At 38.7% G+C, this 23,164-nt stretch overlaps 2 protein-coding genes across 12 annotated transcripts in view; one reads left to right on the forward strand and one right to left on the reverse strand.

Moving 5' to 3' along the window:
- Positions 1-21,682, forward strand: LOC122660385 (kinesin-like protein KIN-12D). 11 transcript variants are annotated; one of them, XM_043855666.1, is made up of 38 exons: positions 3-191; positions 333-1,053; positions 1,208-1,363; positions 1,477-1,560; positions 8,400-8,519; positions 8,619-8,732; positions 8,822-8,914; positions 9,042-9,202; positions 9,290-9,364; positions 9,476-9,560; positions 9,644-9,702; positions 9,790-9,853; positions 9,967-10,032; positions 10,117-10,308; positions 10,715-10,819; positions 10,909-11,144; positions 11,233-11,312; positions 11,400-11,455; positions 11,563-11,607; positions 11,701-11,780; positions 12,272-12,353; positions 12,597-14,204; positions 14,330-14,788; positions 15,310-18,063; positions 18,151-18,258; positions 18,392-18,574; positions 18,646-18,723; positions 18,945-19,019; positions 19,173-19,442; positions 19,537-19,635; positions 19,971-20,045; positions 20,129-20,187; positions 20,264-20,375; positions 20,465-20,575; positions 20,866-21,036; positions 21,165-21,230; positions 21,317-21,436; positions 21,525-21,682. In XM_043855666.1, exons 2-38 carry the CDS (start codon positions 334-336, stop codon positions 21,630-21,632), a joined length of 9,129 nt encoding a protein of 3,042 aa, XP_043711601.1. In that variant the 5' UTR covers positions 3-191; position 333; the 3' UTR covers positions 21,633-21,682. The 11 variants fall into 11 exon arrangements, 9 of the variants coding, with proteins under 9 accessions (XP_043711608.1, XP_043711607.1, XP_043711601.1 ...); XM_043855670.1 differs by having other exon boundaries at positions 21,530-21,682; XM_043855669.1 differs by having other exon boundaries at positions 18,392-18,555; positions 18,636-18,723.
- Positions 21,493-23,164, reverse strand: part of LOC122660386 (probable N-acetyl-gamma-glutamyl-phosphate reductase, chloroplastic) — a 17,507-nt gene continuing 15,835 nt past the window's right edge. Inside the window, exon 14 of the mRNA XM_043855678.1 lies at positions 21,493-21,509. The gene's annotated coding sequence lies outside the window, so the exon portion shown is untranslated. The remainder of the gene's footprint in view (positions 21,510-23,164) is intronic.

Consider the following 23,164-nt stretch of genomic DNA (forward strand, 5'->3'; position numbering starts at 1 on the left):
GCGTCGGCGAGGTACGTGGAAAGGTAAAACTTGCAGAGGAAAGTCACATTTTATCAGATTCATGGCGGGCGAAGCTAGATCTCAAGGTTTCTGAGCCACATCATCAAGACTTACCTGTCAATTTATTGTGGTTCCTAAGCGATTTCAGGAACTCGCAACCTTCAGATATTGTTTCTCAGTTTTTCTCTAAGGTATTTCTTCATTTCTACCCGTTTTTCTTTATGTTCTCATACCTAAAGGAAAAAAAAAGAAACTTTTTTTTTTTGGGTATGAGACTATACTTCTTCTACTTCTTTCTTTGATGGTTTTGTTGCGGAATTTTCTTGTGTCAGAATGCTGAGGGATTTGAAACTATTTCGCCGAAATTCGGGCAAGAATCCCGTTACAGAGGAGATTGAGAATGTGCCTGTACACCTGGAAGATTCATCTTTGAATCGCACAGGTATTAATGTGACAAGGGCACCTCTAAATTCGATCCAGGAGCTTATTCAAAATCCAAAAACTGCAACAGAACAAGAAGCAAGTCTTAAAAGCAAGCTTGATAGAACCCCTTCAAAGGTCAAGGGCAAAGGTTATGATGCCACATTAGCACTTAGAACTCCAGATAAACAAGGCGTCGGGCATTCCTCAAAGTATAGGTTTGGGTGGGTACAGAAGAGCGATGCTAATTCGAACGACTCTGAAACTCGTGAGGAGGGGAGGATTGATGTAGGCAATGGTCAGAATCATGCGCCACAGTCATACCGTGTGGCTGGCATAAACATGACCCCACGTTCAACTCGGACAATAGGAAGAGCTACATCAACAAATTCTGAGTGCAATTCGATCCAAACCACACCAACCAAGAGTGTCAGCAAGCCTCCACATCCAGCATTTGCTCCCTTAAGTGGCTCTCGCTCTCATGTGAGCATGGGAGTTCGTGCAGGGAACTTTACCGCACTATCTAAAGGGATTCCAGTCCCTTCTACTCCATCTACAGTTGTTAATACGCCTGAAGTGCCTCACTTCGAGCTTAAAGAGGATCCATCATTCTGGATGGATCACAATGTACAGGTAAAATGTTATTTACTCTTTAAATAAATTGTTCAAGGGTCCTCCTTCAAACTGATTTATTAGTGCACATTTTTATGGTTTAATCTACTCTATATTAAACTGTTCTTGAAGTTTCATTCATATTCTTTTTCTATGATTCGTGAATTTTCTCTAGGTTTTAATACGTATCCGCCCTCTCAATAACGCGGAGCTGAGTTCACATAGTTACATCCGGTGCTTGAAGCAAGAGAGCACACAGAGCATCACTTGGATTGGACAGCCAGAACTTCGTTTCACATTTGATCACGTAGCTTGTGAAACAGTCAATCAGGTCATCTTTAGAACTTCAACCACCCAACCCCCACTCTCCATGAAAAAGAAATGAAAAGAGCCAACTGAAGTTTAATTTTGTTGACTTCTGTTTGTAAATTGGACTTTATGCAGGAAATGCTTTTCAGAGTTGCGGGTCTGCCAATGGTTGAGAATTGTCTTTCCGGTTACAATAGCTGTATGTTTGCTTATGGCCAGGTATTTCTTTAAGAAGTTGTATACTTCCCTTGAGCTTGAGTCTGGAATCCAATTTGTTGATATGCTGAATGTGACAACAATTAGGTTACTTTCTTCAAGAAAGATTATAATCCCAATAATTAGGGAAGTAAACCAATCTCTTGTGGTGTACTGGTCATGTGGTAGCCTTTAGCCATATGTTTTTTTTTTAATGGTTGGGTAGTTTTTCTTTATGGGTTTTTTACTTTGAGCTTGAGCCAATGATCTGATTGTTTGAGCTGCTGCATGACAGTCATAAGGCCACATGCTTAATACATATTATCCTCTTAAAATGGGGGAAGAGTCTAGTGGCATAGTTGTTAACATGACATTCTTGTAAAAAAGTTTTAAAATGGTATGTAATTGCTACAAACTAGCTTGACACCCTGCTAGTGAAAACTGGTAAAATTCTCTATCGTGTATTCATGTTGAAGGAATATATTTACAAAAAAATGGACCTACAAAAAGTAGGTCTACACAAGGAAAGAGCAATACAAGGAAAGAAATATAACACCAAATATATACAGCTATATGAGGAAAGAATCCTATCCTGCATCTTTACACTCTCCGTCAAACTGATTCTGGGTGGTCAGTATTAGTTTGTTCCAAGATATTGATGTCGAGCTATAAACATGCATAACTTTGGTAAAAATGTCTGCAATCTGATGACCAGAAGCTATGTAGGGAATAGAAATGTGGTCGCTAAGATATTATTCACGAATGAAGTGATAATCAACCATAACGTGCTTCGTGCGCTCATGAAATACGGGATTTGAAGCAATGTGAATGGCGCTAGTATTATCATCATAGAGAGTTGTAGGCTCCGAAAATGAAATAGAGAAATCACGGAATAACCCATGAAGCCAAACAAATTTACTACAAACTGATGACATGGAACGATATTTAGCCTCAGCAAAAGACTTAGAAAGTGTATGTTGCTTCTTAAATTTCCAAGAAATAAGAGATTTGCCAAGAAAAATACACCATCCTGAAGTAGAGCGTCAAGTAACCGGACAACCAGCCCAATCGGCGTTAGCAAAGGCACGCAACTGATGTTAAGTGGAGGATGAGGAAAATATACCCTGCATAGGTGTACGTCTTAAATAGCAAATAATACGGTGAGCAGCAGTGAGCTGTAATTGACAAGGCGATGAAATGAACTGATTTACAATATGGACAACATAAGCAATATTAGGACGAGTCATAGTAAGATAGATGAGGCTTTTCCAACAAGCTGTCGATATGTGGTAGGAATTTACCAATAATCCCCATAGGAGTATCCACCTTCTTATCATCAATTAAGTTCGCCAGTTTAATCATCTTGGACATATTTGTGTTGATTAACAAAGTAACCACAATTAGAGTAGTGGACCTCCAGTCCAAGAAAGCATGTGAGAGGACCCAAATCCTTCATTTTGAAGGAAGAACTCAAGATTGATTCAGTGTTGTAATAGCCTCAGTATCATCTCTAGCAATAAAAATATCATCCACATACAATAGAAGAAATGCCATACCTTTAGGAGAGGAATGAAAGAACAATAAGTAATTATGATAACTCCGAGTAAACCCAGCATGAATAACCAATAATCCTAAACGTTCAAACTAGGAGCTTGTTTCAAATCCAATAAAGATTTCTCCAGTCTATATGCCATAGATTGATCATAAAAAAGACCAGGAGGGGGCACATATAAACTGTTTGCTTCAAATGACCATGGAGAAAAGCATCCTTAACGTCCATTTGGAAAATAGGCCATTGATGGACAGCTGAAAGAGTTAAAGACTACACGAACGGTTGTTAGCTTAGCAACGGGAGCAAAACTCTCATAGTTGTCAATACTACATTCCTGTTTTTCTCCCTGAGCGATCAGGCAAGCTTTATACTGATCAATAGAACCAATTAATGGAGTATTTAGAGGAGTAGGCACAAGATCCCAAGTATCATTTTCCATTAAAGCCTGAAGTTCAGATTCCATAGCCTCTTACCAACAAGGAATACGACATGCCTGATGGTAGGCTTTAGGAAGAGAAACAGGAATTAAGGGGCAAAGAGAGAAGTAATGGGAGCTAAGCTAAGAAATAGAGAAAATGAAGTAAAAGGATCAAGGGAGGTGAGCAAAGCTGTAGAAATATTAGCTGAAAATCAATACTAATGAGGAGGCTCAGAGATCCTGGTGGAGTGATGTAAAACAGGATTAGAAGAAGAAATCATAGGATCCACAGAAGGAACAATAGGTGAAGAAATATTAGGATCAACAAGTATTACCTTAGGAGCAGAATCTGATGATGATGTAGGAGCAGACCATGGCACCAGAGGCAAAGGTGAGGGGCATTGTTGATAGACATGAAGAGGAGTGGAAGAAGAGGGAGCGAGATCAGGCATGTCGGATGAAAAGAAACAAGTGAAATAGGAGAATGCATAATATGAGTGTAAAAGAAAATATGCCCCATAAAAAGATGACGAGAGATGTGCACAAGCGACAAAAAGATGGATCATAACATACAAAACGCTTATGCTCAGAACTATAGCCCACAAACACACACATAGCAGCCTGAGAGGAAACTTTGGTCTGTTCATGCGGAGGTAAGTGAACAAAACACAAATTACCTATAGTAAAGAATAGTCACGAAATAGAAAAAATTAAACAACAATAAAAGGCTGATTTTTTAATATAGAAGATGGAATACAATTAATGAGAAATATTGCGGTGGAGGCTGCCTCGCCTCAACCCAAAAGGTCACAGGAACATGAGAATCTTGAAGTAATGTCTGGACAACAAGAATATGAAAATTATTGCGCACAGAAATCCCATTTTGTTGAGGAACTGATGGACATGATTTCTGAGGTAAAGTACTCTGTTGTTCCAAAAACTGAAGAAAAATACTATTAGTATATTCACCACCAAAGCCAGAGCGTAACACCTTGATTTTGGAATTACACTGTGTTTGAACCATAATAAATAAGAATTTGTGATGATAAAAAACTTCATACCTTTTACCCATGAAATAGACTCATGAATATCGTGTAGCATCATCAAGAAATAATAAGAAGTAACAATATTCCAATTGAGACAAAACTGGAAAGGGTCCAAACATCACTATGAACAATATCATCAGGAGCAGTGCTAATAGAAGAGTGAGAAGAAAAATGAGTGCTTTTGTACAAAGAACAGATTACACATGGTTTTTTCACGGATTGCAAAGAAGAAATTTAATTTTGTAAGCTACCATTGCAAAACAGATAGTCCAATCTGTCAGAATATAAATGGCCTAACCAGTGATGCTGTACAGTCCATAAATTATTAGAAGAAGAGAAATTCGAAGACAATGAAGCAAGAAAAGAGGAACTAGATGAACTGGAAGAGGAAAGAGATGACATTCTCTTCTGTGGTTCAAACTCCAATGCAAACAAAGACCTACCATATGCCCCCTCACCATCAACTTCCTAGTGCCCGGGTCTTGAATCACACAGCCATGACAAGAAAAGTTAATAATATAATCTCACCAATCAATTGACCAATGAAATTAAGATTGGTAAGCTTAGGATAAGAAAGACATTTTTAAACTAAAGGGACGAGAAATGTAAGTAGATAGGGACAAATTATTAGTACCAATGATGTGATTGATGTCTAACCTATCGCCATTGGCAGTAATAACTTGTCGATCATTAGTGTAAGGTTTAGGAGCAAACAACAGAAGAAAAAACACCAGTCATATGATTAGAAGCACCAGAGTCAAGAATCCATGAAGGAGTAGAAGGGGAACAAAAAAAGGAAACATTACCAGACAAGCCAACAGCAGAAAATGCAGAACAAATAGCAGAGGTCACTGTGCTCTAGACTAATTGCCTAACCTCATCTGACATACCAGCAGAAGCAGAAACTCCAACATAAACAAATGACCAACCTCACGCATCTTCGACACCCATGGAAGAGTGAAGAGAGACATTCTCTTCTGTGGTTCAAACTCCAACGCAAGAAAACGACCAACCTTACACCCCTTCACCATCACCTTCCCAGTGCGTAGGTCCTGAATCACACAGCCATGATAAGTTAATAATATAACCCTCATCAACCAATTGACCCATGTGAATAAGATTAATAGTAAGCTTAGGAATAAGAAAGACATTAATTAATTGAAGGGGATGAGAAGAGGAAGTAGATAGGGACAAATTCTTGGTACCAATGATGTTAAACCTATCACTATTGGTAGGAATAATCTGTTGACCATTAGTGTAAGGTTTAGGAATTACAGCAGAAGAAATAACACTAGTCATATTATTAGAAGCACCAGAGTCAAGAATCCACAAAGGAGTAGAAGGGGAACGAAAAAAGGAGCCCTTACCAGACAAGCCAATAGCAGAAAATGCAGAAGAAATAGAAGAGGTCACTATAATCTGGAGTTCTGGACTAATAGCCTAACCTCATCCGACATACCAACAGAAGTAGAAATAGTAGTTCCGTCAGAACTAAGTGGAGTCCCAAGAGATGGTGTCTCAGAAGCCTGATAAGCTCTTGGTTGAATGGTGCGATGACCAGAGGTAAAAGTTCTCGGAGGTTTCATTGTGTCACCTTGCACTCAGAGATAAAATGGCCATCTTTCATATAGTAAACACAAAAATTGCGCTTTTCTTGTAGTGAGAAGCAGTATGCACACTGCCTTGCATTAATAATATTGATCGTGAGAAAAGTCACAAGAGGAGGACTTATATCTAGTATTGGTGGCTAAGAATACAACACCATCTTTCTTCCAGTCCAGGGTAGTTTGAGTAATAAGCCGAGTCTCTTCCCGAAACAACTCCCTAAGAACCAAATCAATATCAGGTAAGGTACCCCTATTAAGTATGTTAGCCTGAATAACCTCAGAGTCAGCTCTCAATTTCATTAAAAAATACGTAACTTTTCTCTCATTATGCATCTTATGTAAGGTGCTAACACAACAATCAGATAAACCAGTTCCCATATGAGCCTGCTCATACTCATTCCATAAGTTCATAAAGCCAACATAATATTCCTAGATGCGCTTCTCACCCTGGCCATATGAAAGTAAATCACTTTCAATTTGAAAATTCCTCGCTAAATTTGATTGCTGATAAACCTGTTCAAAATATAACCTCATCTCCCAAGCTGTGAAGAAGCTGCACATTGGAATACCAATTTGAGGATCAATAGTACTAATAATCCAGGTAATAATATTAACATTATCAATCATCTATTTTGCCAAAGAAAGCAACTTAAAAGGATCAGAGACAGATGGTTGGGGTTTTGATCCATTGATATAAACCCACAGACCTTTCCTTGCCACTAAAAACTGAATGTGAAACTGCCAAATACTATAGTTTGTGCCATCAAATTTAACAAACAACATCTCATATTTCTACATTATGAACAACAAAGAAAACAATACGAGAATCAAAGAAACCAATGAAGTAGTCAACAGAAGGCGTAGCAAATGGGAGATAACACAGCTAATGACGGGTGATGGTTGATGGGTGATAGGTGGAATACTAAAGGAAAGAAATACCACAGAAAGGGCAAGCCATGGTGCCGGATGATGGAGCAAACGGTGGAGTGCAGGGCGGAGTGCAAGGGGGGTGCGTGGGGCAGACTGCCTGTCAGTGTGCAAGTGCACAAGATAGAGCGTAGGGGGCCGTGGGGTGAAATAGGGTGGTGCACAGGGCGGAGCTCAGGGGGCTCAACAGAGTTCGAGGCGGAGGGTCAAGCGCAGGGTGGAGCCTTTAAAGCGGGAGAGACAGAACACAAGGGGGTGGTGATCGGAAACTATGATTGTTGGAACAGGGGGATGTGATTGGAAACTAACGCTACAGGACTAGGGGAAGCTGATCGGACACTATTGCTGCAGGACCAGGGGGATGCTCGGATATCCTGGAGATTGGCTTTGATACCATGAAAACTGGTAAAATTCTGTGTCTTGTATTAATGTAAAAGGGAATATAAATACACAAAAATGGACCTATACAAGGTAGGTCTACACAAGGAAAGAGCTATACAAGGATATAAAAGGAAAGAAATATTACACAAAATATATACAACTATACAAGGATAGGAACCTATCCTGCATCTTTACAGCTAATGCTAGGACAACCAGGTAAGTATAAAAAAGCGAAGCTTGCATAAGTCTTCAATATGTATACCTTTTTTTTTTTTTTTTCTTTTCTGTTTTTAGTTAAATGATCCATGACTTACAGGTGATGATTTAACAATGTCTTCAATGACAATCATTTTATAGGTAATTTTCTACACAGTATTCTACAAACTTATTTTTGCTGATTCAACAGAAGCTGGTAAAATGGTTGAACTCCCATATTCTTACCATTTTGCCAGCTGCAGCACATGGAGGTGGTCCTGAATATACCATTTTGTCATATTCTATGCTTCAACTAGGAGATTTCCTAGATTAAAAATTAACCAGGGAGTTTTATCTCAACCAGGAGAATTGTCCATGGATTTCATTAAAGAAGCCATTCAAGGGAGATGGGGTGAAAATGTGTCCACTTTGCATGGTTCTTTTATAAAGTTTTCTAAAGGACTGCAGTACAAAGTTGTAATCTTTTAAGTTTGTTGTGATTTTGGACCCACTGAAAGGTGGTTCTTGTTACTTTCTCTCTTTATATTTGATGAAAGTTGTTAGCTTTTCTGGAAATGGTTGCCTTGTTTTTTTGGTAATAAAAATTAAAACAGTCTTTTAAGTTTATCAATTCAAATTAGATCTTGTAGTATCAGATTCCCGATCACAGTTTTTTCAATTAGTTGATGATATAAGGCTTTGATATTTAGTTGCTTTGAAATGCTGTGCTCATGTAGACTGGAAGCGGGAAGACATATACTATGCTTGGTGAGATTGATGAATTGGAAGTTAAGCCAAGCACAAACCGTGGAATGACACCACGCATATTTGAGTTCTTGTTTGCAAGAATAAGAGCTGTAACTTTCTCCTTCTATACACTTCATCTTTCTAATTCATCTTTTGAATGGTACACAAAGCTACTGGTTGAGGTTTCCAACTGATTATCCTAATTGCAGGAAGAGGAAAGTCGAAGGGATGAAAAGTTAAAGTACCATTGCAAGTGCTCATTCTTAGAGATTTACAACGAACAAATTACGGATCTTCTTGATCCATCATCCACAAATTTGATTGTAAGTTGTCAATTCATTCTTTCCAAGTAAGTTTGTCACCTTTAGGGAATTGGATCATTATTTAGTTAGAGTCTTTTTAAATTTTGTAGTTGCGAGAGGATATTAAAAAGGGTGTATATGTTGAAAATCTCACTGAATTCGAAGTCCAGACTGTGACTGATATTCTTAAGCTTCTTAGCCAGGTAACTAACTTTAATCCTTGTCTCTTTGATTTGAACTTGTTTTCATCCGGACTGCAAAGCCCCTTTCCTCTCTTCCCCTCCCCTCTACTCTTTCTCTTATTCATTAGATCTGTAACTTTCTTAATAGGGTGCTGCAAATAGGAGAGTTGCAGCCACAAACATGAACAGAGAGAGCAGCCGATCACATAGTGTCTTTACGTGCGTGATTGAGAGTAGGTGGGAAAAAGATTCCACAACTAACCTACGATTTGCAAGGCTAAACCTTGTAGATCTTGCTGGTTCAGAAAGGTAACTTAGGGTTGCCCAATTTGTTGAAATACGTAATGATTTGCATCTTGGACGATGATACCACTAATATATTACCATCAATAACAGGCAGAAAACATCGGGTGCTGAAGGCGAACGCCTGAAGGAAGCTGCAAATATCAACAGATCATTATCTACACTTGGGTACTTCATTTGATATCAATTTGCTTCAATTATATCTCAACATGGATGGAGTTATTAACAATGATAATTGTGCTGAAGCCCTTGTTCATCAACTTGATCTGTTTGCAACAGTCATGTAATAATGGTTCTAGTGGATGTGGCACATGGGAAACGACATATTCCTTATAGAGATTCAAGATTGACCTTTCTTCTTCAGGTGAGAGTAACAGTATAAAACTCTCAGCACTAATGTTAGCTTACCTAGTTTCGATGTTAAGTTTGACATGAAATGTATTGTAGGACTCGCTTGGTGGAAACTCCAAGACAATGATCATTGCTAATGTCAGCCCTTCAATGTCGTAGGTTCAGTCCCCCTTAAGGTTGAATTGTTCTCATTTCAGTTTGTTATTGTGCACTAATTCTGTTTGATCTTCTGTATTTTGCAGTTGTGCAGCTGAAACACTAAGCACTTTAAAGTTTGCTCAGCGGGCAAAACTTATTCAAAACAATGTAATGGCACATTTCTTATTGCTTCAATTGATAGTTGATACAATGTAATGGATCAGATTTCTTTAGGAAACAACCAATTCACAGCTGATATATTTTTCTTATTTAAATTCAAGGCTGTTGTGAATGAAGATTCTTCAGGAGATGTACTTGCATTGCAACACCAGATACAGCTTTTAAAGGTTGTATGGCATCATAGAAGCATCAGTAGGAAAGATCCCCCTTGGAATTTTAATTTGGAATTTAATTAAAGATTTATGGAACAGGAGGAACTTTTTGTTCTTAAGCGTCAGAATGTCTCTAGATCTCTTTCATTTGGTTCAACAATGCTTGTGGATACTGATGGGGAAGGGCATGACACTGCTTCTCTGGAAAGGATATCTGAAATGGATCATCAGAAAGCTGAAGATTTTCATGGATCGGCACCATTGGGCACTGTGAGAGTGTCCACAAAACAGGTGGTTATTCTTGTAGTGTATTTAGTTTCAATTAAATGTTGCAGTTTGTAGAAGATGGTTAGGATCTCAGCTGGGACGTGTTTTGTCTGGAGATCACCTGAAAATGGTGGGTGGTTGACCTGATGTGTGCCTTGTGTATGGCATCTTGTTTGAATATCATTTTAACATCTAGTTAATAGCTATTTCAAACACACACAGCCCATTCACTCCTCTTCTATCAGTAAGTAACATAATTCTATAATTGCATGCTCATTGAGTCTTGTTTTCCAGCATTTTCCCTGTAGATGACAGTCGACGTAACTGGGATGTTCCTAAACCCCTTGGTTTTTTATGGTTAGAAAATCTACTTGCATTTCTTTGGTTTTAGGATGCACTTAACATTGTTGGTTATCTTTTTATGTATCAGTTGAAATCTTTGGAAAAGATTCTTGCTGGTGCCTTGAGAAGAGAAAAGATGGCAGACACTTCAATCAAGCAACTTGAAGCGGAAATTGAACAGTTGAACCGTTTGGTAAATCTTCTTTTGAAGTGGTACTAGACCTTGTTGCCTCTATTCTCTCACAAATTTGTGTCTTATTCTAGATCACCTTTGGTTCTCAGGTTCGCCAAAGGGAAGAAGACACCCTTCGCACTAAAATGATGCTGAAATTCCGGGAGGATAAGATTCGGGGAATGGAATCACTAATTGGAGGTTTAATGCCTTATGATACATATCTACTGGAAGAAAATAGAGCACTATCAAAAGAGATTGAGTTGCTTCAAGCTGGAATTGATAGGAACCCAGAAGTGACTCGTTTTGCAATGGAGAATATCAGGCTTTTAGATCAACTTAGAAGGTTATACCCCTAAATCTTATTAAGCCTACTGTGGATGATTCCAATTGCTATGCTTACTATACGACCCTTTTCCATCTTCTACCTGTAGGTATCAAGACTTTTATGAAGAAGGGGAGAGAGAATTCCTTCTGGCTGAAGTATCTGAGTTACGGGATCAGGTCTCTGTTCTATCTAAGATGAAATTATGGATGATTTTGTAATATAACTTAGTTTATAATGTGTATGGTAAATAAGGTTCCGTTTTACAGATGATTGAGTTCCTAGATGGGAAAATTGCAAGGCAAGACCAAGATATGAGCATGTTAACTCAGGTTGGTTGGTTTCATGTCCCTACACTTCTGCTGCATCTAGATCATTGAGTTTTTATTATCTCACTCGTTTCTTTTCCTTGGCCTTGGCAAATATTCTGTAGGCACAGGAAGCTGGAATTGTTAGCCAAGAAGATGACTCATTCCATTTGGAGGTTACTAATTTCTGCCATTTTGACAAGGTGATTTATCATCATATTTTTTTTTGGACTGCCATATAGGCCTCAATTATTTTTCTTTGGTTACAGTTGGAACACACACGAAAAGAGTTAGAAGACTCCAGGAAAAACCTAAAATCTTGCATGGAAATCAATTCAAAACTCATGAGGTAAGTTTAACCTGGTCCTCTGATCTTTAGTTTGTTGGCATTGTTTTGGTCTTTTAAAACTGGTTTAACTAAGGAGTTTCATTTTCTGACATTTGGCCTTGTAAGGTTTCATGTTATATTTGCCTCTTGAGCTAATGCAATGCTTTGAATTTGATAGAACTTAATTGGTCATGCATGTCTCTTGTTTTTCACTATTATTTTTATACCATTCTTGATGTAGTTTCTATGCACATGAACTCGTTCTTAGTACAGTCATTTGATATTGCACTTTATTGACTAAAATAATTAAAGATACATCCTATAGTATAAGATAAAGACTGGAGTGCTCTTTCAGCATTGCAGTAGTCTTGAGGCCAGTTAATCTGTTTCAATATATCTCTTTCTGAAACTGGTACATGTGTAACTGTTTACTTCACATAGTTTGTGACCAATTAAAACTTGCAGCACTATTTAATTGTGTGTCATTATTTGTCCCTCATTGTTCACTGCAGAGAGCTAGATGATCTGCATGCTCAGTTTAAGAACCTCAAATCTGCACCAATTGATACAGATGCCAATGCTAATCCTCAAAAGGTGAGTTATAATAATGTATGCTTTCCATTTCAACTCAACCCAAAAAGCCTTGTGTCAAGTGCTTTGGCTCAATAAAGTGTCAGTTTTAAAATGTTTTGGTTTGATTGAAGGTTAAAGCTTTCTGCCAAACTGGTAGAACCCTCATTCACCCATGTTTAGGCCTGGTACCTTGGCAGTATTTGTGCTGTTAGTTTTTTTCCATGAAATCTGCAAGTTGCTAATGGTTTATAACCAATGTTTCAGGAGTCCGTGGTGGAATCTCAATCAAATCAGAGTCACTTGCTTGAAGAAGTTGAAAAAGAGAAATGGAAGCATCAAATGTTATTAAAGCACACAGAGGAAACCATGAATTTGCAGCTGGAGTTGGATATACTAAAGATTATACTCCAGGAAGAAAGATCATCTCGTGGTGAGATTGAATTGAAAGATGCTAAGAATTTAATTGAAGCTCTTGAACCTCAGCATATTTTATCAATAAAAGAATTGGAGGACATTACGGACAGAAACAGTTACGAGCTTCTGAGTAAACGAGAGCAGGAAATCACCATTTTGAAGGACCAACTTTGTGGTCAAGAACTAAGAGATCACCCACCTTTGAAGGACCCCAAGAATGAGAGTTCCCCCTTACAAGAAAAATTGAAGAGGATGCAAGATTCTCTTGAAAAGGCCAAGAGATTAAATATGTGGTACCAAAGCGACCGGGCATTTCAGACATCCAACGAACAGGAAATGGATGAGGTTCGTCGCCAGGTAGAAGCTGAAACTGCCGAGGTGATTGTATGTTTGCAGGAAGAACTTGCAACTCTTCAGCAGCAAGTTGAGGATGCTAATGCAAAAGAGATGCAGGGCAAACAAAGTTTGATGCTTCTGGAGAGTGAATCGAAGGTGCTGCAGGAAAGGCTACATTTGTTGACCCAAGAAAATGAATGGTTAGGAAAAGTACTTGAGCAGAAAGATATGGAAATAAGAGCATTATCTGAAGACTGGGAAAGATTAGGCTGTGAGATTGAAGAATCTCTTGCTGATGGGCATGTGGCACTCGATGAAGCCTCTGATCAGCTTGACTTGATATCAAGTTCCCTACCTCAGAGGACTTGGATTGGTGAGCAGGTGGGATGGATGGTAAGGAGCATCTCCGAGAAAGAATCTTTGATTGAAGAACTTCAAAGGTGTCTGGAGGATGCAAATAATATTAAAAGTGATATGGAATGGAAGCTGAGGTCCCTCAGAGGTGCTGCATTGGCTATAACTGAAGCACAACAGCAGGAAAGAAATGACAAGGATAATGAAATTGCCCTGTTGATGTCAGAGCTGAATAAGAAAAATACCGCTATAATTGAGCTAAAGAATAGGATTAAGCTGGGACAGGATCAGATTAGAAAGGCTGAGGTTTGTGCTATGGTTGCTTTTGTGATTGTAAATAGATTCTCTGAGACAAACTCTGATTACCTCAATGCATTGAGGCGTAAAGATCTCCAGCTTAGTGATTCCTTGGATTTGAATTTGGAGAAGGATGCTCTTGTAGGTGATCAGGCTGCTGTGATTGCAGAAGCAGAAAAACAGATTCAATTTCTGAAAATGGAACTGGAATCATCTAAGGAAAGCTGTAATACACTCAAAACCCAACTTTTTGAGGAGAAGGAGCATTTTTTTAGTTTGGTACAGAAGCTGGAAGAGTTTGAGAAAGATGACATTTTGAAAACGAGGGAGAAACTAAATGAGTTCAAAATGGGTATTTCCACACTCAATTCATGCATGGATGAATACACAGAGCAGTTGAGAGGGCCTGAGAAAATACGTATTCCAGGAAAGCATGAAAGTAAATGTGCGGAAGGCAGTCATGAGGGACAGGTAAGCTAATACTCTTGCTTTCTGATAGACACCCAAGCAATTTGATCCTTTCATTTTGGTGACCTAGTTGAGATCATTTTAGGGTATTATGTTTATTTATTCAGTTTATGTTGACATTATTGCAGACTAAGATTGAAACACTTCAAGGTAGCAGCAATAAAGGGTCACAAGTTGATGATGCAAAAAAAGATATCACACAGAGTTCTTTCAAACTGGGCAGTAATTTTGATGAGTACTCATGCGAACTGGAAAATTCATTGTCTGAAAGAACTTCCAAAGATGTCTTTGACAAAGATTTAACCATTGTTCTTCTGAGAGAAGAACTAGAGTCTGCACTGGTCAGCTTAAGTGGTGTTCAGGCTCAGATGGCCAAACTAATTGATGAGAAGGAGGAGATTAGGAAGTGTGAAAAAGAGGGTCGAAAAAGCATTGAATCTCTTACAGCTCAGGTGTTTGCACTGCAAGCAGAGATAAGTAGCATGGAAAAAGAATATGATTTCAAAATTATAGCATTGGATAATAAGCTGCAGATAGTTGAAGAAATTGCTCAAGAAGCTGGCAATTGTTGGAATGAAACAAAAGAGGTGTGGACCTTTAGATAATATTTTTTCCCACTCTGGAATTTATAGCATGAGATTTGCTGCAATATTTATTTTTTCATGTTTTATGTTGCCATATCTAGTTACTGTCATCAAGTCAAGTCCTCGGTTGTCTATAGTGAACATCACATGGTCCTGTAGCCACGAGTATCATAAGCCAATTACATGACTCACTCCACTTAATCTCATTCCATGGGTTTTTCAAGTAATTTATAGTAAAACATCAACTCTTTTAAATAATAAATGATCCATGGCCTTTTCCTGGATTATATTTCATACTTCTCGAGAATATGATGATTGGATGGTTGTGATAAGCTGATTTTTTGTGACTCTCAAGTTGGAGAAGTCACCCCAAGGATTTTTGCTAGACTTCTCCTTAATTGTACTTGACCTTTTTTTAATGATTTTCTGTGAGATAAATCTCTCAAATAGGACAAATCACCCTGCTGATTTTTGCTATACTCTCCTTAATTGCTCTTGTAACTTTTTTTAATGGTTTTCTACAGGTGCTTGAGCTTGAACTCTGCAATGCAAAGGTGGTTGCAGAGCAGAAAACCGCTGAGACTTCTTGTCTGCTTGCTAAATTTGAAGAAGCTCAAGAAACCATGAAAGAAGCAGATGTAATGGTGAATGCACTGGTGGTGGCGAATGAAAATGCAAAGATTCAAATAGAAAGGCTCAGAAGAAAGGGAGAAATATTAGCCAATGAAAAGGACTTCCTAACCACTGAGGTCCAAAACTTGCAGCGATCTAATAATGTGAAGGATTTGCAGTATGATAACCTAGAAAAGCAGTTCAGATTGAATTTGAGTGAGACAAAGAGTGAAGTTTTGGCACTGGAGGATATCATTGGACAAGTTCAGACCACTTTCAGGGAAGAATTCGAGTCAATTTTATGTGATTTCCACTGCTTCAAGGCTCAGCTTCTATGTTCGATAAAATTATTGAGGCCATGGTTGGAGGATGTCTGGTCTGGGATTATTGTGAAAGATTGTGCTGTGTCAGTGCTACACCTTTGTCACATGGGGATTTTGCTGGAGACAGTGACTGGACTGAACGCAGAAAACGGATTGCTTCATCATGGGCTGTGTGAATCAACATCTGTCATAGCTAATTTGAGGGACCACAATTTGAAATCAGAAAGAGAGCTTGAGATATGTAGAGTCCTTAAGGGGAAACTACTGGTTGACATTAAAAACAGCTTTGATCGCATCACAAGGAAAGAAGATGAAACTGGAAAGCTAAGTGCCAAGCTACACTCTTTTGAGAAGAAAATCTTGGATTTACAGCTCCAAGAAGAGTCAATGTTGGCTAGGTCAAACTCTATAGGATCTGAACTAGCCATGTTAATGAAAGAGTTGGACCTAAGCAATGCAAATGCTTTGACAGCAATTTTGGATCAGGAACAAGTGCTTAGAGATAAAGAGGAGGTTATGAAATCTCAGGCTGAGTTTATTATGCTTGGTTCAACTGCCAAAGACATTGAATCACTAGTCTTGGCATCAGAGTTGAAACTCATGGGTTCCAGGAAAACTGAACTGGAGAGAGAGCAATATGCATTCACTGGAATCCTTGAGAATATAAAGAAAGAAATGATCTTTCTTAAGGTAGATGCAGAAATGGAAATGCAATTATTAACGGATATGGAAGTTGAGGTTACCCTTGTAAAGAAAGAAGTTGAAGAAGCACGTACTGATAGACAGGAGTTATCACTGAAGTTGAACCGAAGTTGCTTAAAAATCACAGAGATGGATACAATCAACAAGACCCTTGAGCTAGATATTCAATCACTAAAGGAAGTTACAAGTATTAATGACAAATTAAAAGATGAGCTTAGTGGAATCTGTGAAACGAAGGAAAGATTAGCAGTTCAGGTTCAAGAACTTGAGGCTGAAAGGGACAGACTTCTTCATGATCAAGGAATGAAGGAAACAGCTCTGAGATCTTCCTCTGATCATATTGCTGTCCTTGATCTAACAAACCAGAAGTTGCAGAATGATGCGTGCTTGCTCGAAGCTTTAGTTTCCAGACTTCAAACTGACTTGGACTTGAAAGATGTAGAACTTAGCAAAATGAGCTCCATGGAAGAGGAAAAAGAGTCGCTGGAAAAGGAGTTAAGCACGCTAAAGGCACATCATTGCAGAGTCCTAAAAAATCTAGAGGAGAAAGAATCTGAATTTCAATCATCTTTGCTCCTCAAAGATCAGGAAAAATGTAGCTTGCACGAGAAAACCCACTTCCTAGAAACATCCATTTCCAGACTTCGGGCTGATCTAGAAGCGAGACATGTAGAACTGGCGGAGGTTCGACATTCTCAATCTGTCACAGCAGAGAAGCTTAGTTTGGAAAGCCAAGATATAGAGACTCAGATTAGCCGAACAAATGCCTTGAAGGAAGAAAACTGTTCTTTGAGAGCTGAACTTATGTCTATTGGGCAAAACAGGGGTGATTTACTTTCTTTGCTACGATTGAATGCTAAGATCTGTATTGATTCAGTTGAAGCCTTAGACATGTCAAGGGACAGAGTATTTCAGGTATTGGAGGAAAAAGGTATTGTAATGTTAAATAATATGTTCCAGGAGATTTGTGAAAATGAAGAAAGAGCATCTATGTTTATAGCGGAATCTGAGTTCTTGGAGCACTTTGCTGAAGAGCTGATTTCTGAAAATTTATCCCTCAAGGTTGAGTTGTTGCATAAAGATGAAGTTTTGAAAGGTTTGTTGTTTGATCTGAGCTTGTTGCAGGAGTCAGCATCTAATGCCATGGACCATAAAGATGAAGTTGAAGAAATGATGGTTGCCCTGGAGTCTTTAGAAGATGAGTTTGCAGTAAAATCACGTGAGCTTGTTGAAGCTGTAGCTCATGGCCAATTTCTTGAAGCTCAATTGCAAGAGAAAAAAAATATGATCTCTGCTCTTGAATTGGGTATTTCAGAGGAGCGTGAGTCGCTAAAACTGCTTTCACAAGAAAACAATGATCTGAGAGTTCACATGGAAGATATTTTAGCAGCAAAAACTTCCATTGAAGAGGAATTAATGGAGAGAATGAAGGTAAATGAAAGGTTTGAGGAGGAAATCCTTGGAATGGGTAATGCCCTTTGCCAGATGAACTATTTCATTGATAGCTTGAAGAACGATTTGAACACGGTTATGAATGAGAAGGATATCCTCGAGTCTGAGTTACTTGTATTGAAAGAGAATCTAGAAAAAACACAGGCCTTAGCTGAAGAAAATGAAGCTATTGCAATAGAAGCTCGACAGGTCTGTGCTGATTTATATCACAGTTCTTTCTTTACCTGTGTCATTTGTGTCTTTGCCTTGATTCCTGTTTATTCTTTCAAATCTTAGATAGCAGAGTCAAGAAAGGTTTATGCTGAAGACAGGGAGGAGGAAGTTAAGCTCCTTGAGAGGTCTGTGGAAGAGCTAGAATGTACGGTAAATGTGTTGGAAAACAAGGTGAACTTTAAAGCCCCTTTCTTTGTTAAGAAAATGAAGCTATTGCAATGAATTATTTATTCACCAAAAAAAAATATTTTCTTTTGATTTATTCATTATTCTTCTTTTATACCTTGGACTTCTGCTTTGCTAGGTGGAAATTGTCAAAGGGGAGGCTGAAAGGCAGCGGTTGCAGAGGGAGGAGCTAGAGATGGAGCTTCAGGCTGTAAGGCATCAGATGCTTCTAATGCATACTTCTGGTGTTGTCATGGATTCAGAAGCTCAAGGCTTTGGAAGGGGAGATGCTGACCTCCAAAGGTCTGGAGGTCATCTGCAATCTTTTGTCTTGGCTTTCATAAATAAACACTAAGTTGCTAACATCCATTCTCTTTTCACAGGCAACTAGAGGAGAAAGAGACTGACTTGCTAGAAGCCCAAAAGCAGATAGAGATTCTTGAGAAGGATATGGCTGAGAAGGATGCAGAGGTCTGATTTTTTGGTGCATATTTCTTCTACTGTTTTCTTACTTTTGTATGCAATACGGTTTAGTCATGTTTGCCTTTCTTGTTCTGTTATGGAGAGTGCTAGCAGCATGGGCATTGAATGCTTGTGGCATGCCCTAATGCTCTTTCCTTCAATTATTGCAGCTGTAATATACCTCCGTGTTCTGATGCATTTAAGTATGTACTTTTTACCTTTTCCAACAGATAGCCCAGTGCAGAACACATATATCCGAGCTAAATTTGCATTCAGATGCACAGGCACGCAAGTACAAGCAAAAAGTAGGTTCACAGCTCAATAAAGTAACGGGTTTCCTGAGTAGTTTATTTTTTCATTGTTCTGTCTTGGATGTTCATCGGATCATATGTTACGTTTCTTCTTGATTTTTTTTCTTCTAATTCTGCATCTAAATTGACTTTGAACCTGAAAACTAGTTCAAAGTTTTGGAAGCCATGGCTGAACAAGTCAGACCTGAAAACACTTCCTCTTATGTCACAAACTCATCATCAAATAAACCAGAGAAGCCTGCGGCAAAATCTAGGGGTTCTGCTTCCCCTTTTAAATCTAGGGGTTCTGGGTCCCCGTTTAAATGCATTGGTTTGGGCTTGGCCCAGCAAATAAACTATGAGAAGGACGAGGAGCTGACTGCAGGGAGGCATCGGATTGAAGAGCTTGAGGCATTAGCTGCAAGCCGACAGAAGGAGGTACACATTACAATTGACACTCAAAATAATTTGTTCTTTGACTTCACTCAAATGTACATGTTTCACATTGGATTCCCTGGCCCTCTCTGTCCAGGTATTCATGTTGAATGCAAGGCTAGCTGCTGCAGAGAGCATGACCCATGATGTAATACGAGATTTATTGGGAGTAAAGTTGGACATGACCAACTATGCTGTAAGATGATGAATACTCAAATTTATGAGTTCAAATTTGTTAGTTCTTAGTTGCTATTTTCTTTCAAAGAGCTTATGTGGGGGGGGGGGGGGGTTGCAACTTCAACAGGGGAAGGATCAATCTGTAACCCTGAAACAGTGACCAGGCCAAGGTTGCTTGGTCTGAGTCTAATAAACTACATTGAAAGGATTAGGCCAAGGTTCTTCCTGCCTACAGTTTGCACTGGACTAACCCGAATTGAAGGATGGGTTGAGCCTGTACCAAGTTGCATCCTACTACTGTCTATTCCTTAAACCTTCACCTTATGCTTACCACATTTGTTTTGTTAATGGTAGTCATTATTGGATCATCAGCAAGTGCAGAAGCTAACAGAAAAGGTTCAGCTTCATGGCGAAGAATCCCAAGTAAAGGTTGACTTTCTTGCTTCAACAGTGAAACTAGGGTGGTTTGTTTCTTGAATGTTTTTGTTTTTGAAAACTTATTCTTCGTGCAGGAACAAGAGGCGTTCAAACTGAAGCAGCAGCTCAATGAGTTTATTGAAGAGAGGAAAGGGTAGGGACTTTTGCATCAGTCTGATCCTTATCATTTGTTTGAAACATGTCCAAGTTGCTTCATCGTTTCTTTGTAGATGGTTGGATGAAATAAACCGAAAACATGCTGATATGGTGGCTGCTCGCATTGCATTGGAAAAGCTTCGACAGCGGGATCAATTTTTCACAACTGAAAATGAAATGTTGAAGGTTCAGATATCCAACTTATTTTTCTTTTGTTTTGCTAGCTGTGTGGGAGATTTATCTTCCTATCATCTTACTCTTACAAAACCATGTAGGTGGAGAATGCAAACCATAAAAAGAAGGTGATGGAACTTGAAGAGGAAATGAAAAAGCTTTCTGGCCAGCAAAATCTTCAGCAGCGTATCCATCACCATGCCAAGATCAAGGCACGGAATCTTTTATCTCCAGTTGACTTCAAAGTTAAAATCTAAAAAATAGGGACTAAGTTGGCTGGCCTGGAATGGGCATCTCTTAAATCTCAGTTAGGTTCCTGTGAATGGCAAACCAGATGGATTTAGGGCTGCATATGACCAATGCGAACTGAAAGAACCATCAAATTTGTCCTTTTGTGACGTTTGTCATCATGCTTTGAGACTTTAAGCCTTGAAACCTATTTGACATATCAGTAGTTTTTTGCATTTTCCAAATTAATGTGAAGCTGATTCACTCAATGCAGGAAGAGAATAATTTGTTGAAAATTCAAAACGATGATTTAAGTGCTAAGTTGAGGCGAACAGAGAATATCCTATCACGTGTTAGGGAAGAGCTTGCTCGCTATCGTGCTTCTAATGGGAGGAACCCTTTTATTGGTTTTGATGAGGAGCAACGACTAAATGACAAACTAAAGGTTAGTATTCACTGAGGAGACATATCTTTGTGGTCCTTGGCCTGAACAACTGGTGGTAGTACTAAAGAGGATGGTTAGTTCGATCTGTGGTGAGAGTTGGCCTAACGGTCCAGATAAATACATGACAGGAAAATGAAGAAGAGAGGCTCCAATTAGCAGAGAAGCTAGTGGGTTTATGCACCAGTATTTTAAAGGTCAGTGCAAATCTTGATGCTGTTTAAATTTCTTATATTCCTTATGCAAGTATTTACAATATTAACTACTTTAACTGCAATTGCAGGCTGCTGGAATAACAAGACCTGTATCTGATGTAAGTCTCCCTGCAGCAGAAGAGGCACTCTGTCAACTGAAAGGTAAAATAACTGCATTGGAGACAGAATTGGACGATTTGAAGTTTAAGGTATGGAGAGATCTATTTCATCTTCTTGTTGATTATTTTAGAGTACATAGGCCTAGGAACATTGAAAAAGGATCTGATACTTATGCAGAGTAGAATAAGTGGCGAAAAGATCCGATTGTCTGAGCTCAAGTCACAATCGTCGCCCAATTCAAGAAGGGGATCACAGACTTCATTTCTTTCTGCTATAAGTCGTTAAATCCAGGCAATGTCAATATGCCAGGTTTTTCACCTGGAATGACAGATTGAAGCTTTAGATTGGCCTGAGTTGTTTGTTGTTAGTAATCCTATTGGCTGGCCTCAGTTGCCTGATGAGCCATAAGTCAAAAGTAATTGTTAGTATTCTTTAACAATCCTCTGTATTATATTCTGTAAGATAATGTAATGTACATATATATTGATCCATGTATTTCACTGTTTGATTCTTTCCCATACACGTGAGTCTTTTTTTTTTCTCTGTCTCATTAATAATCAATTCATATCATGAATCAAGATCATCTTTTACTTGGGGGTGGGTGGGGGAGTTTGGGTTGGCATATACTGTTGCTGCTGAATCAGAGAAAATTGGTCATCAATAACCAGAAGAACGCTTGAAGTACATAGCTATATAGAGCAGAAGAACATAGCTATATAGGGCTGATAAAAAGTAATCTAGTTTTGCCCATTGAATTCTCAGTTTCTGCTTTTGCAACATTGATTCTTCCAATTTTTTTTTTGAGGGGTGGGGGGGGGGGTTGTTTGTGGGGAAGGTTGATGATGCAGCTTGGGTTGCCTCTACATGGCAGTTTGGTTGGGGACCAAATTTCACTTGGAGTGGCTAGGGTTGCCTGGCATGTGTGTATTATTTTTTACATGGCAAGTTTGATTGGGGACCAAATCTCACTTGAAGGTTGCGCCAGTCTTTCCTACTAAATCAATTTTAATACCAAAGAAATCCTGCTGTCATGTGTGTTAAAATAAAATAATCTACAAAAGTGATTGGATGAGTTTGGACCGTCGGAGAGACGATGGATATTACACAAAACATGGTGGGTTATCAAATTGAGTTAGGACCCGAAATTTGACACGTGATCAATGTAAGATTTCCTTTTCTGATTCAATAGTTTGAGTTTGTCACTTTCTACCAAAAAAAAAAAAGTTTGAGTTTGTCACTTGTTAAAAATAGGGTTCCTAAGCTTCTTCCTTTTTAGCCCCCCCCCTTTTCTTCTTTAAAATCTTTTCCCTGATAAAAAAAAATGCTCATTTTAGATAGGTCAAGCTTGAGTTGGATCTAAGCCCTATTTAGACTCAGGTTACTCACTTAACTAAGTCAAAGCAATGCTCAGGTCAGCTTGATCATAAGCTTAATTTTTTTTTTTGGGTAAACAAGCTTAATTGTTAAATACTAGGTAAAATAGAGTACGGTAATAATGTATAGAACTTACTAAGCTATTTAAGAGCTTAATACATGCTTTATTACGTATAGGGAAAGAGAATGCCACCTGGTCATGCAGCGCACGCCGCCGTTGTACCCCGACACAGGTGTGTGAAATGACCACTGCACCCCATAGAACCCAGATATGACCAGAGGTGTGGTGGTCATTTCACACACTCCTGTGTCAGGGCGCAGGGGCGGCGTGTCTGGCACAACTAGGTGGCATTCTTACTCCCTCATGTATATTATAGTATATTGATACATGTAATATGCAGGAATCAAGAGATAATTTATTACATGATGCACACTAGACCAGA

Source organism: Telopea speciosissima, chromosome 4 (assembly GCF_018873765.1).
Source record: "Telopea speciosissima isolate NSW1024214 ecotype Mountain lineage chromosome 4, Tspe_v1, whole genome shotgun sequence".
In the NCBI taxonomy this organism is placed as follows: domain Eukaryota; kingdom Viridiplantae; phylum Streptophyta; class Magnoliopsida; order Proteales; family Proteaceae; genus Telopea; species Telopea speciosissima.